The following is an 18,329-nucleotide window of genomic DNA, read 5'->3' as shown; positions in this document are numbered from 1 at the left end:
GCTGCTTTCAAAAAGCATTTCCACAATACATGCAGGCCCATGCTAAACTCTCACCCCTTAGTATCTTCAGCACTGGGGGAGTGGACTGGCTAAGGTGCTGTAAGTGATTACTAATCAAGGGCTGTTTAGTGACCTCACTCCCACTGTTGCAATTAGCACTACTTGGTGCTTTGAACAGAGTGGCCAAGGGTTATGTGGGCACTGAACTTTAAACAGCCCCCCAATTCCCATCCATAGCACCTTTTAACCAGGGTTAGCACATTAATGGGGTTACATAGGGAAGATGTTCCTTTTGTGGCACACGTTCCATAGAAACAGAACAGTCATATCCAAGGACCATTAAATAAGCTGATGTATTTTTTTTAAACAAATTTAAAGTACACTTAGAGATGTGGACAAATTGGAGGACATCTAAAGGAGAGCAACAAAAATGAAACTTTTGAAAACATGACCTATAAGGAAAGGTTAAAAAACTTGGCATATTTAGTCTTCAAATATATTAAGGGTGGTTATAAAAAGGACAGCAACCAATTATTCTCCATGGCCACTGAAAGGAGGATAAGCAGCAAGAGAGATTTAAGTTTAGTTAAGTTTTCCTACCATCGAAGTTTTCCAACTATCCGTAAGTACTAGAACAGGTTTCCAGGACAGGTTGTGGAATCCCCATCACTGGAGGTTCTGAAGAACGGATTAGACAAACACCTGGTTTAGGTATACTTTGTCCTGTACCTGTAAAATGATGTTAAGCATGTTGCCTAAGTAAACCATATTCTAAGGGGAGACAAAACATTCAGTAACCCTTTCATGCAAAAAACTCAAAACTTGCACAAAGCTCAAGAGTTTAGACGACAAAAGCACCAACACCCTAAAATTGTTTTTATGAAAACACTGGTCACAACTGCAAGTCTCCTATTTGTGCCCACATTTCTGGTGAACTCCACCAGCATAAGCACTAAGAGTAGCTGCTAGGGTCTTTTTACTGTTTAAGTCTGATCACAGCAAGTCTAGATGAACTGTGGTCAAGAATGCCAGCAGCAAGTCTGCACTAGTGTTTCCACCAATGCTAATATAATATTTCCTGGAAATAACCAACGTAAACAAGACCTATGATTTGCTAAATCGTTCAGTGACTTTCTGTTCTCTTACCTGCTGTGAACCAGAGCTGTTCAAGAAAAAAAAAAAAAAAAAAAAGAGAGCATGTCTTTACTGTTCCCATTGAAGTCCATGCCCAGAAAAGACAACAGTAAACATCTGAAAATCCTACGTGAGTGTCTCCAATATAAATTCATTAGAAAGGGTATGCACCTTGTATAAGAGCAGCGAATTTCCCCTCCTAGAAGCTACTTTTTTTGGCAGAGAGTTCTGTAGCATTCAGTGAACAACTAACATGCTGGAGTTAACTGTCCCACTCTCTGAAAAGTCAGCAATTATTAGATCCACCTAAATGCAGAGACAGACATGTGAAGCAATCCTAACTAATAAGATGCCACTGATGTACCTTTGCAATAGCACATTTCAGGTGCAGAGTAGATATAGCATAGCTGTATCTCTGAAGGTTAGTTGGCATCTATGAAGTGTGGCAGGGACTCAGTGCAACATGCATTGCATGGTAATTAGAAGACAGTCTTCCTCTGACTGACAAACTACCTCATTCCCATGTTTTAATTAAGAGTTCCATGCTGCAAATGTTACTGGTGGAGAGTTTACAAGCCCAGTAGCTCTGTCAAAGTGAGCCCTTAATCTATTTAATGAGTTTGATTCTTTAGACCAAGTATCTGTAGTTAAAAATTACAGTTGCATTCTCCCAAAAGGACCTTTGTTTTTCCCTTCAGCAGAGTTTCAAGATTTGTTACTACTTAAGCATTAAATTCTAAATGTCAGAATGATCATGTCTCAATTTGTTTCACGTAACATTTCTGCAGAAATGTTAGTTGTTTTCCACTGTGTAATGTCTCCCCCTCTCATTCCTTGCTTTTTAGCTGCCTTTATGATTAACTTATGCGACTAGTTAAAAAGTTAAGCTAGCTAACTTGAGTGGTACCTATTTTCTACTGAGGTTTGGGAGCATCATGTTCCGCTTGCATATAGAAGAGATGCCACAGAATGGACTGATTCACTAGACAATTTAATCCAGTCTGCCTTCATGGGCAGGTTGGCATCAAGGTAAGGCCTTCAAGGTGGATGTGATCTTAGATGATCTGGGACTGGCTATCAGCACTCATTCTTCATTGCTAAGATGTGAATATGATTTCTAAGGAGTAATGTCAGCTTCAATAACCACAACTACTGGATTAGAGGTGTTAAAAATTAGAAGTATTTGCAAACTGACCCTCTAAAGAATCAGAAGTGGCACATTGCTATATAGCATGACTTGTTCAAACACTGCACACTCCCTCAAATGTTTTATACACCATCTTCCACACAAGCTTATACGGGAATACTTAAAAAAATTTATTGTAATATAATACAGTATGTCTTAGCAGAAAGCACGAACACAAATAAAACAATGGCCAAAGTAAAACAAGTTCCCAAAATCTAAAGATTTCTCCAGAGAACATTTACACATATGCTGTAGATTTCACAGATATATACATGTTTCATCATCATGTTACTGTTTCCCACAACACACAACTTTACTGGACTGCTGGAACAAGATTGAAGTCAGAGGTTTAAGGAAAAAAGCTACCTAGAAGCCAAAAATATGCCTCAGTTGGTCAAAAGTGTGTCTCCCTGCCCTCACACTCTGAGGGAAAGGGGATTATCTTCTGATTTCCCTCATTCCCTCCACCCCAACACCTTCCTTACAGACCTGTACTGTGGTAACACCCTTCAGTTCAAGGAGAAGGGCTGGCTTCAGCTGGGAGTATTGTTAATGCCAATCCAGTCATCGAGGGGTTGCTAGAGTAATTCAAGGCACTAATTCCAGTGCTGCCAGCCTGGAGAGTTTCATATACAGCATATTGCAAAACTGCTAGATAGCCAGGCTGATCAATAAAAGCATGTTCTTGGTGAAGGATGTGAAATGAATAGGTTAGTCATCCCAAATCTCTTCAGAAATTTCCAGTTTAAGATTCATCTGTATTTCATTCTACAAAGACACGTACATGACAACAAACTACATTCATCCATATTTAGATAACACTGACAGCAAATTGCTTTAATGTGTCCTTTAACCATTTTGCTGTATATAGCAGCACCTTTCTTGAGACAGTGTTCAGGGGACACCATGAGGCTAATACAATTAACTCACAGTAAGGCCTTTTAGCCAGCTTCACAGTATAACAGTTGTCCTCCGACACAACTGATCTTCCCATTGACCAGTGGTGTCTACAACGTATTACCAACTACAAGTGTTCTTGTCACAATGTTCACCAGTATGTCAATAAAACCCCTAAAAACAAAAAAAGTAAGTACCAACAGTAACTGTTTGCTCTTGATGCATGTGGTATTCCACACTGAACTGTAAGCTTCCCCATATAAGATACCCTTTAGATTAAAAGGATTTCAAGATATTGCACTGCTGTATTATACTTTTGCTTCCCAATCTCATTCCAAAGATTTCTTATGAAACTGTAAACAAATAAACCAAGTGTTTTTGTACAGTCTTCACAAATTGTATATCTGCATTCCAAAGAAACTGGAATCCTCTGAAACCTTCATTACAGATACAGTAGCCTAAGCACAGTGGAAGTTCTGTCCAGCTGCTTTCTTTGTACAGTAACAGATTGTCCATTCTTCCAACAGTCACACTTTAAGTTTCCTCTTCTGGTCAAAGTATGCATCAAATCTTGACAGTGCATAGTCCTAAATAAAATGAGGTAAATAATCAATTTCCTGAGAAACACTGTCAGTTGTGTGCTGCCATGATGTACATGCATTCTTGTCTGCAGTTTGGGATACTATATAATATGAATATAGATAGAAATATTTGGATATTATCCTCCTGGCTTCACCTTCCAAGAGTATTTGGGCGCAAAGGAAGAGACCTTTTAAACAAGTTAAAGCATCATGTTAAAAGTCTAATTTCAGGTTTAGTAGCATTTCTGCATCCTATCTAACCCTTGGCTATTAGTTTCATGTCAGTTAGCTTTGTTGCTAGACAAACCTATAGCACTATTCAAGTGTACTAAAACCTTTATCAGCAGCTTCCTCCCGTAAAGTAAGTAGACAGTAATATTTTTACCATTTAGTCCCAGAGAGGAAGCCTTACTAGAGAAGTTTGAGAAGAAAGCTATGGAAAGATTTGTTTTTCCTCCAAAACAAAACTAGAATTAAAACTAAAATCCACTGTTCATGTATTAGTCAGGTACTGTGGCGGGCAGATGCTGCAACCCTTTCAACATAGAAGAATGTGTCTGGGAGTGTGAACGAATCAGATCACTGGAAGGTGAAAAATAATTCCACTCCTGTTCACTACTGGACAGAGTATTAGCAAAAATTATTGCTATAACCACCCATAGCATTATTTGATTTAGGCATGGTAACTGTATAGGACGACGGACAATTATACTCAGAAGAAGAAACACGTGTGTGTGTGTGAGATAAATTTCTTTTAAGAAAGCATGCTGACTAAGATTACTAAATTACTCTTAAGGTGCATTAAGGTTTACTTTTAACTAAATGAAAGGTTAAGATTTTACTCTTTCAGAAAGCATACCATGTATCCAAACTCAATGGATGAAATCTTCGCTTGTATAATGGACCACAGGCCCCAGAGGAAGTGTGATGCCAGGGCAAACCTGCAAATTACAAAACAAAATGCTTGCTGAAAAACTTTCTAGTGTCCCACATTAACTGCATTATCTAGCCTACCTAGAGTCAAAATCAGTGCCAATTTTATTATTATAACTTGCTATCTTTTAGAGGAGTCATATTTATTATATCTGAGCATCCCAGAACAGAGTTCCTTCTTGCTCCAAGCAGTCATTATATGACATCAGTATCCCACTCACTAATCCCCAAGAAGCTTGGAGAACTTAAGGTAGTTTTTCATAGCACAGCTTAGTTATTTGTACAATGCCCTTAGTAACTTCTACAGCCTACTACCTGCATTGTGCCATAACAGTTTTGACATGGAAAAAGGACTCATTTACAACCATTAGGGAGTTTGTTCTCATTTACCCTAGAAAAAGCCATTAAAGACAAATTCTAACTAGACATTTCTCAGTGATACAAGAATGTGAATCTTATAAAGACATCAAAATGCAAGTGTTAAGCAGGTGGACTGTACACAGAATGCCAATACTGCACTATCACGACAGCAAATATAAATAGTTACCTATTGACTTCCATCAATATATCTTCTTCTGTTTTGGACTTGTCTTCATTACTTAGATTTTCAAATCCATTTTGGAATGCAGTCAGGTAACTGGAGATAAAATAAAGCTAAAGACAATAGTGATCATGAGAACACATCAGACAAGTCTTAGTCTCAAGAATGGTTAATATCATCATGCTAAATCTTTATAAAGACCCTAAGACGTTTAGTTTTTTCTAAGATTGAAAATTTGAGTATTGACTATTCTGGATCATTTCAAAACCTAAGCACCAAAAGAAGAAGAATGCCACTGAGTAACAGATTAGGAATTCAGTATATAAAGACAGTATCCCATTAGAATATCAAAATGGCATCTGTAAAAACTATCTAACCCTTTTGCTTTTGATCTTAACCCACAGTTATTGAAACCAGTGGAACATCAAGACAAGCTTTGCATGTACATACGGGACCACAGTAAGTGTTTTACCTGAAAAGCTATTGGCAGCAGTGGAAGTTTATCAGGACTTTTTATTTTTTAAAAAGCATTGTACACTAACATCACACTAAGTTTATGAAAGAATGACTACTACATCCAGTGACGCAGTGAGGAATTTTGGTGGACAGGATGTACAGTAACAATTAAACCAGTAATTAGGAAGGATAGATCAGATTTGAAGCTTGTAGACACTGACATTTGCATGCAACTCTATTTTCATGCCCCTACCTGTTGCATCCTTGTGGGATACTTCAAAAAATTGGCTTTGAAGAATGGGTATTTTTCATAAGTGTAGTCATACATCCATTCACAGAAGTGATTTGCAATGTCAAATCCTCTGAAAATTAACAGTTCAATAGTTAGGGCAGAGGTTCAAGTTTCCAGAATATTTACATATTTGTTCTTGTTTAAAATCAATGCAGTCCTGAAGTTATTATGAAGTATGATGAGAACATTTGCATGAAGACTTTAAGTTCTACAAATAGATCAGAATTGTCAGTAAAAACAAGTTTATTGATGAAAACACAAAAAGCAAATAGCACAAGATGCATCAACAACTCTTGCTTTTTAAAAAAAGCTAGCAGTAAAACCAGTGTCCTTATTGTCCATGCAGAAGAAGAAGAACTTGCTACTGCTGTTGGTGTGGAGTACATCAGCAATACTACAATCCGTGACCTGAACTCAAAAAACCAACGGTCCAGTATATTGAAGAACTGAGAACTATTTGCCAACATTTTTATGGAATGCAGGAGGTAATTTAGATCACAAGTCATTTATTAATACTGTAAAAGCCCACTTCTATATAAGTGGCTAATACTCCGCTGGCATTGAGTTCAATTAAGTTTGTTGTGATAAGGTTTAATGGAGTAGTACACTTACAGCATACTTTTCAACTCGGCAAAAACTGATATATGGCATTACTAAGACTAAATCAGAAGATGCTGAATGAAGAGGGCATTTTTGAGTAGTCCTGTAACATCCCAATAGATAATCCTTGCACATATGTCGGAAGGAAAGGGGTTAGACAAAAGGATTGAAAGGAAAGCAATGTGGGGAGTTACAGTTGCATCAAGTAGCAAGAGCCCTTATGTTTAGAGAAAATTGCTGAATCAATCAATCAATTTCACAGATTTTCATGTACAGGAAATGGAAGCTTGTGCTGCACTTAGATACATTCAGAACACCAGTAACTCATGCATTTTTCTTAAATACAGTAGGTGGTCATAGGTGAGAAAGTTATTTCAAGCTGCCTCAGAACAGAGTCACAAAAGGGATCATCTTCCTGTGCTAGAACAAGGTTGCTGCAACAACTGATTTCAGAAGAAAGCAGCAAACTACAGTGCTAGGAAAAGGTTTTGGTAAAAATAGCGAGAACAGTGGAAGTAATTAAGATAAAAGATGGCTTGTGTTCACAAGCCATCTCTTTAGAAATTCTGCTAAGGTATGCAGTAAAGATTTCAGACACATTACTTAGACGTTACACTAATGATCACATCTTTCTCATTAATAGAGAGATCTCTTGCATTTTCTAAAGAGATTTTATATTCACTTTTTTTGCCCCATTTATGGAAAAAACCCAGTCATGTCTAGGAGGCATGCTATCACAGGCCAAATATGTGAACTGAACTGCAGCAGTCTAGCTTTTCAGACTTCTGCAGATGAATTAGCTTTCAGATACACTGATTAAGACACCTGTGAGCCTGCCAATTTGGCCTGTGCTCAGAGCTTTTTTCATAGATTCATAGACTTAAGGTCAGAAGGGACCATTATGGTCATCTAGTCTGACCTCCTTCACAATGCAGGCCACAGAATTTCCAGGAACAAACCCCTAACCTATGTCTGAATTACTGAAGTCCTCAAATCTTGGTTTAAAGACGTCAAGGTGCAGAGAATCCTCCCGCAAGTGGCACTTGCAATTTTGGTTAATCAAAGGCAGGACACAGAATGTAATACAGAGAAGTACAACTCATTGGAAGAGATTAGATTTAGAAAAGTCTTATTAGCATTTCCTTTACTGTAATTTAAAGACATGCCAACCATGAAAATCTTGTTTAGAACAATTTACCTATAATTATAGCTGCTGTATTCAAAGTCAATAAGCATTAGCTTTTGTTTTTCAGAATCCTCTCTGCCTTCCAAGAGCAAGACGTTACCTGAAGAGTTTTGAGAAAACACAAAGATGTAGTGAGCAGAATGACTCGAGTTGTTTTGATAAAAACCTCAGACAATACTTCTATTATGAAAAGTTTTCAAAAAGCTTTGCTCAAGGATCCTGGCGTTCCTTTTGACAAAACAGGAAAGGAATATAAGAAGGCATCGGGATACCTATATTTGATTTGTAACAAGCTTGTCAACCCCCTCTCCCAACTCAACCCATCATCATAATCCAAGCTGTTAGTTCACAGGACTGAGTAGATATATAGCCCAAAATAGCATTAGTAGAAATCAAGCAAGAAATAATCGAAGGCTGCTCTTAGCACTGCAGTATTAACCTAGTTGCCAAAGTAGTGCCATCCTACCTTCTTGGCAGTCATTGTGGCAAAAGACAACTGGTGATGAAGTAGCTTCAAGCATAGATCTGAAAGACAAGAGCAAAGGGCCAATAAAAAAGCTAAGACAAAAACGTTTCTAGACCCAGCTAAAATGTAAAACTTGTTTTTGTTGCATGAACTCCCGGTTTTATAATATTCCTGACAAAAGCTACATTTTAATGCTGCGTGCAGGCTGAGAATTTAAGTGCACAGAAATTAGGACACTCAGGAGGTAGGGCTCTACTACAACCAATTCAGCACATTATTACTGGATGCACCATTGTACCTGTTTGTAAGCATTACAAACAAGGGACAGTCGTGGAGGCTGTGGGAACCATATCAGTTTGACATGTAAATGTAAGTTTATTGAATTCAGAGAACTATTCCAATACATTATCATTACATATATACAAAACACTCTGGTGTCAGTGGCAATTCACATGTTAATGTAAAATAGTGGCAAAGAAGCTAAAATGTTACCTTAGGCTTTTCATTTCCTGGGGAAGATTGTAACTGAGAATTTTGTTCAATTTTCTAATCCGGGATTCTCTGGTAAATTTAATTCTCAATACTTGGTGTAGATACCTACCCAAAAAATAAAGTTAATTGTAAAACAGTGTACCAAGTTTGAGTACAATTAATATTCCAAGGCTAGAATGCCAATTATATTACAGTTGAGCTTTTAGCTTTTTCTTTAGTTTAATCTTAAAATATTTACACGCACAATTTCAAAATCAAGACACACCAAACTGAAACTTCTGGAAAAAAGTTAAGCCTTCTTGACTCCCCCAGATAAAGCTGTTTAGAGCCAGCAAGCCTTCATCCTTACAACACACCTGCCAGTTTACAGAAGAGACCCTCTAGAATAGCAAGATTTCTACCCATTAAGATTGTCATTGGGCACTGTCTCCCCCATCTGTTTTATAAAATTTACAATAGAAGTGAGAAGACTTACTTTTCCATTGTCCCAAAAAGCCATTTAGGTTCTTTATTAAATGGCATTTTCATACCATGAAACCTGGCCATTTTCTCAGCTATTTCTGCAGATATATCAGGTAAGCCTAATTCTTCAGTGTCTAACTTTCTGCTCTGTAACAAAATAAAGCACACTTGAAAGAGTTAAGGACAGAGAAACATTAATATCACTCAATAGCTTTGAAGTAACAGAATCAAACTTTAAATTGTTTCATGAAGGTTCAGCACAATTATGATTGGGAAGAAATTTAAGCTAGGTGGATTAAGTATTCATTCATCTGGTAGCCTCTGATCTTCTGTCCTATAAGGTCAGAGGGACAAGTCCCACCTGAAGTCTTATACCCTTGGACAAGAGTCCAGGGGATACATTAAGTGTGTCATTGGAGAACAAAAACAAATTTGTGCATTCTTTTGATTGTTAACAGAATGGCTGCTCTCAAGCTTGTTCTACTCCTTATTTATTATGATCCAATGTAAAACTACAGCAGGAAAAGAAATTTAGAGAGACATCTTCCTTCCCCCCCAAAGAGATTATAATTAGAGTCAGGAAGTCTAGTTATAGCAACAAATTAAGGCTAACAATTACAAGTGCCAAATATTTCATTCCCACATCTCTGCTTTTGTATACAGTCCAAAGACACTCTGGTTATGTTCAATTACATCATCTTACAGCTACTAGCCTGTTGACTAATCATGAATGTGACTCACTGGAATGAATTCCTCTAATCGGCCTTGTGGAAAGATTCCATACAGCTTCGGGCCAAGATTTCTCTCTGCAAGAATGGCAAACATAACACTCTCCAGTACCATGGCTTCTGCACCCTGCATAAAATTAAGGTAAGAGAAGTTTACACAAGAGTTAAGTTTATTATGTTTAAGAGCAAAGCTCCTAAAGTTTGTTTAGGATTAGTTTTTAAATAAATTCTGAGACTAGCTGATGTAGGTTTTTCCATCTTTTTTTAAAAAAATGACTAGAAAGAAAAAAGGTTGCTCAATACAGGACGTTTAAGTATGAAAGCCATGCAGCATTACAGCTTCAGGAGGAAACTTTAGTGAGTGAAATTATGAGGCCCATTGGTGCCTACTGGCAAAGTGTTCACTGTTCTTCACAAGAAACTCCTGTCAGACTTGAACTCACTACACCCTGCCACTTTCATGAGTATTTATCCATGAAAGGTAGCAAGAGGTTTCTACTAAAAGCTTATAGCTTATCAATTGTCAATCATTGCAAGATGCATACATGATTAATATTTAAAGGAACAATACAATTATACTGAGAAAAAGACTCATGTGTATTGTAATGTTTCTTTGAGATGTGGATGCGGATGTGTATTCCACTCAGGTATGAGAACACCCAATGCACTGAAGCGAAGCCAGAGAACTTTGTCTAGCAGTACTCCTAGGGAGCAGTGATCATGCCCTTGTCAAAGCCCCTCCCATGGCTATATAAGGGCAGCACCACCCCAATCTCCCTAAACTTCTTTGCATGAGAGTCCCAGGCTGGAGACAAATACAGAGGGCAAGAAAGACAGGTCATGGAATACACATCTGCAATATCTCAAAGAACAGTTACAATACAGGTAAGAGTCTTCTTTGAATGGTTACAGATGCGTATTCCACTCAGGACTCTCATGCAGTAATCACAGGAGGTGGGGTTTGGAATTTATTTAAACAGAGACTGCAAAACTGCTTTCCCAAACTTTGCATCAGGCCTTAATGCCGTGGCGATAGCATAATGTCTAACGAAGGTATGCATGGAAGACCATGTTGCAGTTCTGGAAATTTTCCACTGTAGAGACACTGCTAAGAAATGCAACAGATGTTGCTTGAATGCTCATCCAATGAACTCACAATGACTGTGGGAGTGTCATCTGAGACATCTGCTTTGTTGGTGGGACAGCACAATGGTCTATGCAAAAGCATGATCCACTTGCTTCTCATGCATCAAAAGTCCCAAGCTTTCTTGAAAACGTGGAATGAGCAAGTCAGTCATGAGGGGGTGGAATTTCATGTACTCTACAAAGCACTTTTAAATGATGGCTTCCCCATTTGCCCTAACCAGCATTAAGCTGCAATGACACCCAAATTGTGGAAGACAGAAATAAGGTTGTCCACAAACCACATACTTATCAAATTTACTAAATTGTTCTAATAGTATTAGAAAGAAAACTAGGAACAACTTATGTATTCCTATGGAAGGTATCTGCCCCCTTTACTAAAAAGTGTGGTGTGAGACCAATGGTGTGGCAAGAATCTAAGAAGCCCCAAGACTCTAATCCAAAGCATTCACATGGATTTGAATGTAAGCAAAATAAATCTGATCATCATTAGTGAAAACTGTATGTATTACATCACAATATGCACATTGTTTTATTGCTGGACTAAAAATTACATTAACAGGGACTAGCCTGCTTTAGAACAAATTCTAGGACAAGTTCTGGAAGATTGCATTAGAGATAGGATAACTGTTAAGCTAGGTCAGTGTGGTTCTTCTATGGACCTTCAAAAAAAAAAAAAAAAAGGTGGCTGATGAATCTTTCCTGCTTCTCTACCTTTCATAGGCTTAATCCACTTGGATTGTCTGGAATTAGTGAGTAAAAGGCACACTTGAAAATCTGGTCACATTACCATACAGATTGATCTTTACCACGCATTACTATTTATCTATACTGAAATTTTTCCAGGTCTAATGCTGCAGTTTAAACCTACAGGCAAGCTTATCTCAAATCTGATTAAGTGACCCTTTAGAAACTGCCATATTACTAGGTTAATGATCTACCCAAGTGCCTTTGGAGAAAAAAAGATTCTGTATTGTATTTTAGGCAGCATAAAATGACCTGTTAATTTTTAGCCTGCAGACGTAAAAGTGGCCTTACTGGGTCAGGCCAAACATCCATCTAGCCCAGTATCCTGTCTTCTGACAGTGGCCAGTGCCAGGTGCCCAAGAGGAATGTCCTGGAGCCAATTCTGTGACCTTTATGCCAGAAGACTAAATCCACAATCATATCAAATACCCCGAACAGACATTTTGTCAGATCACACAAATGCAGAGTAGAAATTCTGGAGTCCTCTATACAGTGCTGCATGGATTGCATCAGAGAGCTGTTGACACTTATCTTCTGCTTTGGTCTTTTATGTGGAACCACCAAAGCAGGTGCCTAAACGCAAAAAGATAACCAACCACCAGAAGACATGCCAAGTGCTGGAGGCCACATACTTAAGAATTTAGAAGTTTCAAGTGGAATGGTTGGAAGGCAAGGGGGTATGAGAAAAGGTGGTCGTATTTTTGCATTAGAGCAGAGTTTACGAGTTTCCTTTCCTCTTGAACCACGGTCAAGAAGAAAGTGACTGAGGGTAGCAGAAGGGTGTTGAACCATGTGCTCTGCAAGCCACTGTGCATGTTCTACTGCTCCTTACTCAGGACAAAAGGACTGCCTGGGGAGTTCTATCAGTCTGGTACCAAGGAGTTAAGAACTAGGAATAAAAATCCTGCACAAATGGTATCTTGTACATAAAAGAGTAAATTCCATTTGAAACATTTTAGAGGATTAGCCTATATGCAAGAAATATTTTGACAACTGAGACAACATGTAGGACTTAAGTGTTATTCAAGTCACAAATCTTTGGCATGCAGATGGAAAATTGAGTCCAAGTTCTATATTTTAACCAAATGCATTGGAAGGATAAAGGAAAGAAGATTGGGAAAGGCAGCAAATAGCTGAACTACCTCCATTTTTTGTAGATCAGTGGCTCAGAGAAAGGGAGACAATTCCAAGAGCAACAGTGGTCATACATACCCATGTTGAGACAGGCTATTAGATTGTCTGGAATGATGAGCATACAGGAGACAGAACACTGTGCTCCTATTTTCACCTCTAGGGAATGCAAAAACTAACCAGAGGTATTACTTACCTGTAAGTCATTTTCCTTCTGAGCCTGTCCTGATCCTCCTTTATTACAGGACCTCTATGAATGAGAAAAATTAAATAGTGAGAAGATGAAAGCCAACATAATTAGCAACCACCAGAATAAAGGGAGTAAATAAAACCAGCTACACAGTTAACTATTTAAATCTCCACTGACTTAATCAGTGATATCTACAACACTAGTCTCCAACATCTGACCACACCGCTCTTATCTAACTGCATACAGTAGTTCATTCCAAAGCTTTCAAAAGGATGTGCCATTGAGATCAAGCCACTCCCATAATATACTGGAAGCCAAGTGTTTTCCAATATTTCAGACAGAATTTTGATTTGTTACTGAAACTTTAGAAGACTCTTTTTAATGTTAAAAATGTTAAGTTCTTATTGAAATGTACATTTCACTTTGGAAAAAACATCCCTCCCGTAAGTAAAAGTTAACAGTGAAGGCATTTAGGCCAGATCTACAATACAAACTTACACTGGTATAACTACATTGCTCAGTACTTCGAAAAATCCACACCCAAGTGATGCAGTTATACTGACCTAACCCCTGCTATAGACAGGGCTAGGTCAACAGGAGTGCTTCTCACATCAACATAACTACTGCCTCTTGCAGAGCTAGATTAACTATAGGAAGAAGCTCTCCTGTCAGCATAGTAGCATCTTCACTAAACGATACAGCAGCACTGGCATAGTTGTGCCGATGCAGCTTTTAAAATCTAGACCTATTCTTAGATACATCATAGCCAGATTAAATACAAATCTGAAGAGAAGTACTGGCAGAGTGACAATAGAAAGCTTGCAGAGTACCTGTTTTGCTAGATCTAGATCACCTTTTAGCTTTCAGGAATACTAAACTTGACAAAGTTTAATCACGAAGCTCTACTATATGCGTATGCTATTTGTTACAATTACTGTAGTTCTTGTAAAACTAGGACTTAAAGTTTCAAACAAGTTTTGTGCATATATGTGGAGGACACGCATAAGATGCCTCAATGAAATTGAATACAAGCAAACAACCAGCTCCATGCGTAATGCATTATGCTATGTATGTTTGTTAATAGTCATCATAAAGCAATTTCAAAACATTAACAAGTCATGCCCTCAGCAGCTGAACCCTCAGTGGCACATGCTTTTAATAAAGTTGCACATTTAAAATGCAAATAGGAATAAAAACCATAGTCTCTTAAGTGTTTGAAGGCAAGGCAACAAGTAAGCAAATATTTGCTTAGTTCTATTCAGCACTTTGTATGTGGCTGCTATTGATGTTGCAATTCTGCTGCAACATTGCTGTTTGGGTATTTAAACCACACTAAATGTGAAGGCCCATAAAGGAAGCCTCCATCTCATGATCGGAATAGAAACATTTCATTCATGGAACCATGAGTATACCTTTCTGTTCCAGAGTTCTAACAACATATCCATACCAAGGGTGTAAGTGTGGACTGCCAAATACAAGTTAAGCATCACCATCTGTCCTAAGTACCACACAGCAAACTAATGATTTACACAAACTATACAGCTACAGTATTTATTTCAAAAGTTACAGCGAGGATGTAGTTGATATAATCAAGAATCTGTCAGAAAGTACTTCCTATTCCACTAAGGTACTAAGCTCCTAGCAGACAACAATATGAAGGCTACTAAATTAGTATATATTCCTTCCAATGAAGTTAATTAGTCTTAAAACACTCACTGAGCCTAATGTGTAATTAAGCAATACTGTTAGGCCTTGTACAAAAGGACTCTTCTGAAAAGTGTGTCCTATGTCATTACCACTATTGCATCTTACTGAATATTCTTGGAAGAGCTGCCAAAGGGTTACTCACCATCCAGGAGTCTCCTTCATGATGCTCCTAGAATGGTTCAGGTTATCAGAAGTTAAGAGGATTAGATGGCTTTTTCCAAGACCTGAATAGGTATCACTTCAATTTATTTGGTTCATACCAGTATCAAGAGACTGGTCAGTACTCTTGTATGAGTATTCTTCAGATTGGTGCCTGAGAATCTTAATGGCATCTACTGTACTATATCTTTAGGAGAAAGTAATGATGGCTATAGACTGCAGATTCATCAGAAAAAAGACTTCTGCAGCATTCCTTCTTTTTGGTTACCTCAGCACAGAATGTTGTCCAATCAAAAGCAGAAGATGGAATCTGGAAAAGTTATGAAATTAATGGTTTGCAGTTATGAACAGAGGGTTAGAGTTGAGTAGTACACAGGTGCAAATTAGATAAAGCTCCTGTTATAGTCTCTCAAGGAGGATCTTTAACTAGTGAACACTTTTGGACTGAGCTTTTTGTGAGAAGTTACTTTAAGGCTTAGATATTAGAGGTTAAGAAAAACAATCTCATTTTAGTTGATATCAGGAAGTCATCTGTAAGAATGTTTGAGGCACACAATTATTTTCTTGCACTGCCAGTCAGAGAATAGACAGTGCATGCAATTCTCCTACTTTTGACCAGACATCAAGAATGTCGTTTTCCCACAACAGAGCTCAATTCACAAGCTCTCAGAAGCTCAAGTGCAACTCTAGTTTTTAGAAGAGCCAATGCTATTGATCTTATGTTTGCTTTAAGAGCAACGGAGATTTTTAGAAGTCATGAACTATTTGAAGTAGAGAACCAGGATTGGCTCCCAAGATTTCTGTAGGGAAATATTTTAACTGTAAAGCACATACATGTTCTGGAATCCATTTTAAGGTGGTGGTGGGCCATTCCTTAAAGTAGGACTGTATACTAGCATTCTTGTTATTGCAGAAAGGAGTTTGCTTATGAAGCAGATTAAAAGTAAACCTAATAAATTCCAGGTTACTAGGTGCCAGTGAGGACAACTATTTAATACTAAGATGCAGGGGGGAGGAGAAGTTGGGGTAGAAAAGTTGCTGCAAGTCTTTAGAGCTAGTAGCCAAAGGTGATTCCCTTCCTCCCCCCCAAAACAGACCCCTGATCTTGAGTAACTAATCTTTAAATTTTCTCACTCCAACCTTATACAGAATCTATTGACCTGTGTTGAAGGTTTCTTTCTGTTAGATGGCAAAGATTGTTTCACTGTCCAAATTTAATTGTTAAGAACATGACTGATTTGATCTATACTGATCACATATGCCAGTTTGACAAGGAGAATTTAAGTTCTGCGTTTTCCATCCTGATATCCCAGGATTTACTGGACAAGCTGGCTTCTATTGGAAGATGAACTAACACAACCCTGAGTCTTTGGAGGAAGTGAGTTTGTCAGCGAGGGTCACCAGATGTCCTGATTTTATAAGGACAGTCCCAATATTTGGGCCTTTTTTTTTTTTAAATATAGGCTCCATTAACCCCGTACCCCCATCCCAATTTTTCACACTTGCTGTCTGGTCAGCCCATTGTCAGCACAAGCCTAAGGGTGGTGAAATTTGCTATGCTTTAGCAATGGTCCCCAGCTCCTTGTTTGCAAGCTCATTTCTAGCACTGGAGCATGCAACTTTGTGGATTTACGCCCTTGCTGGTGACTCCTGGTTTCAAGTGGCCAAAAGAGTTAAAGGCATACTAAGTCACAGAATGGAAACATTTTCAGACCCTGAAATCTGGTCAGTACAACTCATGACCAAGAAACATAGTGTATAGTACCAGTAAAAACCTGAAGTCCTCCTTGCATTCTAGAGTCTGATGGTGAAAATTGGCATGCAAGCTGCCTGATAAAAGAGATGCCCAGAGTTCCCTATTAAGCAGAATGGAATAAATATATTGATTCAGACATTGAGTTCCATCGGAAAAGAATTATAGCTTGTGTTGTCCTTGTACCTAGGTAAATCTGAATGAAATGAGACCAGAGTAGCTTCATCTAAATCTTAGCAACTGGGAATTGATGGGTTTGTGTTTTTTATGACCTGCAGTAGGAACTCTGCCTTATATCAAGACATCTCTAATCCTCTTGACTTCAGACAATGTTACCATTCTCTAATGAAGGAGCAGAGGAAAGGAATGGGGAATATTTGTGCAATATTTTGGTATTTGTAGTTACTCTTTACATATTTAGACAGCATAAACAGCAGCTGTGCTACTTAAGTTTTACTATTTTCTAAACATATGAAACCTGGAACTAAAAAAATGAAAGCTGTAGAGAATGCTCCAACTTCAGAGATCTCATACTATACCGTGAATCGTGTCTGTCACCTGGAAACCAGAGTGCTCTAGGCACGATCGCATGGGCAAGCCTGCAGCAGAGAACACATGCATATACAACTAAAGTGGTACATTACCCTCAGAACACCCTTAACTCCACCCAACACAAATATATCCCCTGTAAGAGGTGCTTGGCTTCATTCAAGCTATCTGCCAGTGCCAGGGATTTGTAGTTATTCCATGCTACAAACAGACATTAAAAACAGCAACAATCACAGAAAAAACATTGATAATTACAGTTACACAGCAGTCTGCAATTTATTTAGTTACAAAAATAAAAAAGGCAGCAAGGCAGGTATGGAACAATTTTTGACAGAAATGTGGCAACCATTTTAACTTGTTCAGTTGTTTGCTTGAATGAAAGGTTAGCGACCAGATAGAACATTAGAGTTCCCAGGTCTCTCTTTTCTTCGTTTATATGTAGAAATTTGTTTTGTCTTTTAAACAATATAAAGCCCCAGTAATGCTGAGTTCATGCTTCTTTTGACAGAAAAATGGAAATTTGAATCATAATCCTCAAGTCATCTTTTGGTCAGTAAACTTACATAAATAAAAAATTAAGTTGAAGTTATAGTACCAACTGTTGTAATAACGTGGGAGCTTTTATTCTGAATTTAAATAGGAAAACAGCACACAATATTAGATGTTCTGCATATAAAACCTAGTCTCAAAGTCCAAAATGTTAAGTGCACTTTGGTAAATCTTTCAGTTCAGTAGTTTATACACCAAGATAGGGAACAATTCAGTAGTCACTTGGTTGCACTGAGAAACTTTAAAGTTAAATGCTCCCATAACAATTTAGCTCTGTGGGCAGGAAAGAGGGAAAAAAGTAGCAAAAGACATTAGTTTACTTTGAATGTATGTGACATATCTGCATTGTGCCTCAAACACTTCAATTTTAATGTGGTTAGTATTTTCACAAGCACAAATACTTGTCCTCTTTAAAAAAAATAAAGATCTGCTCAAGGATATACTCAA

General features: G+C 37.9%; 1 protein-coding gene across 1 annotated transcript in view; it reads right to left on the bottom strand.

Moving 5' to 3' along the window:
- Positions 1 to 2,433: 2,433 nt before the first annotated feature.
- The window catches only part of CHKA (choline kinase alpha), a 28,102-nt gene continuing 12,206 nt past the window's right edge, over positions 2,434 to 18,329 (bottom strand). The window contains exons 3-12 of the mRNA XM_032801558.2: positions 13,172 to 13,225; positions 9,968 to 10,081; positions 9,240 to 9,373; positions 8,765 to 8,869; positions 8,273 to 8,331; positions 7,819 to 7,906; positions 5,982 to 6,090; positions 5,279 to 5,385; positions 4,658 to 4,739; positions 2,434 to 3,804 (exon numbers count right to left, since the gene is read on the bottom strand). Of these exons, the coding sequence (XP_032657449.1) occupies positions 3,745 to 3,804; positions 4,658 to 4,739; positions 5,279 to 5,385; positions 5,982 to 6,090; positions 7,819 to 7,906; positions 8,273 to 8,331; positions 8,765 to 8,869; positions 9,240 to 9,373; positions 9,968 to 10,081; positions 13,172 to 13,225 (912 nt within the window). The 3' untranslated portion in view covers positions 2,434 to 3,744. The remainder of the gene's footprint in view (positions 3,805 to 4,657; positions 4,740 to 5,278; positions 5,386 to 5,981; positions 6,091 to 7,818; positions 7,907 to 8,272; positions 8,332 to 8,764; positions 8,870 to 9,239; positions 9,374 to 9,967; positions 10,082 to 13,171; positions 13,226 to 18,329) is intronic.

The sequence above is a fragment of the Chelonoidis abingdonii genome, chromosome 4 (genome assembly GCF_003597395.2).
Source record: "Chelonoidis abingdonii isolate Lonesome George chromosome 4, CheloAbing_2.0, whole genome shotgun sequence".
Lineage (NCBI taxonomy): Eukaryota > Metazoa > Chordata > Testudines > Testudinidae > Chelonoidis > Chelonoidis abingdonii.
This window is presented reverse-complemented; position numbering and strand designations above follow the sequence as displayed.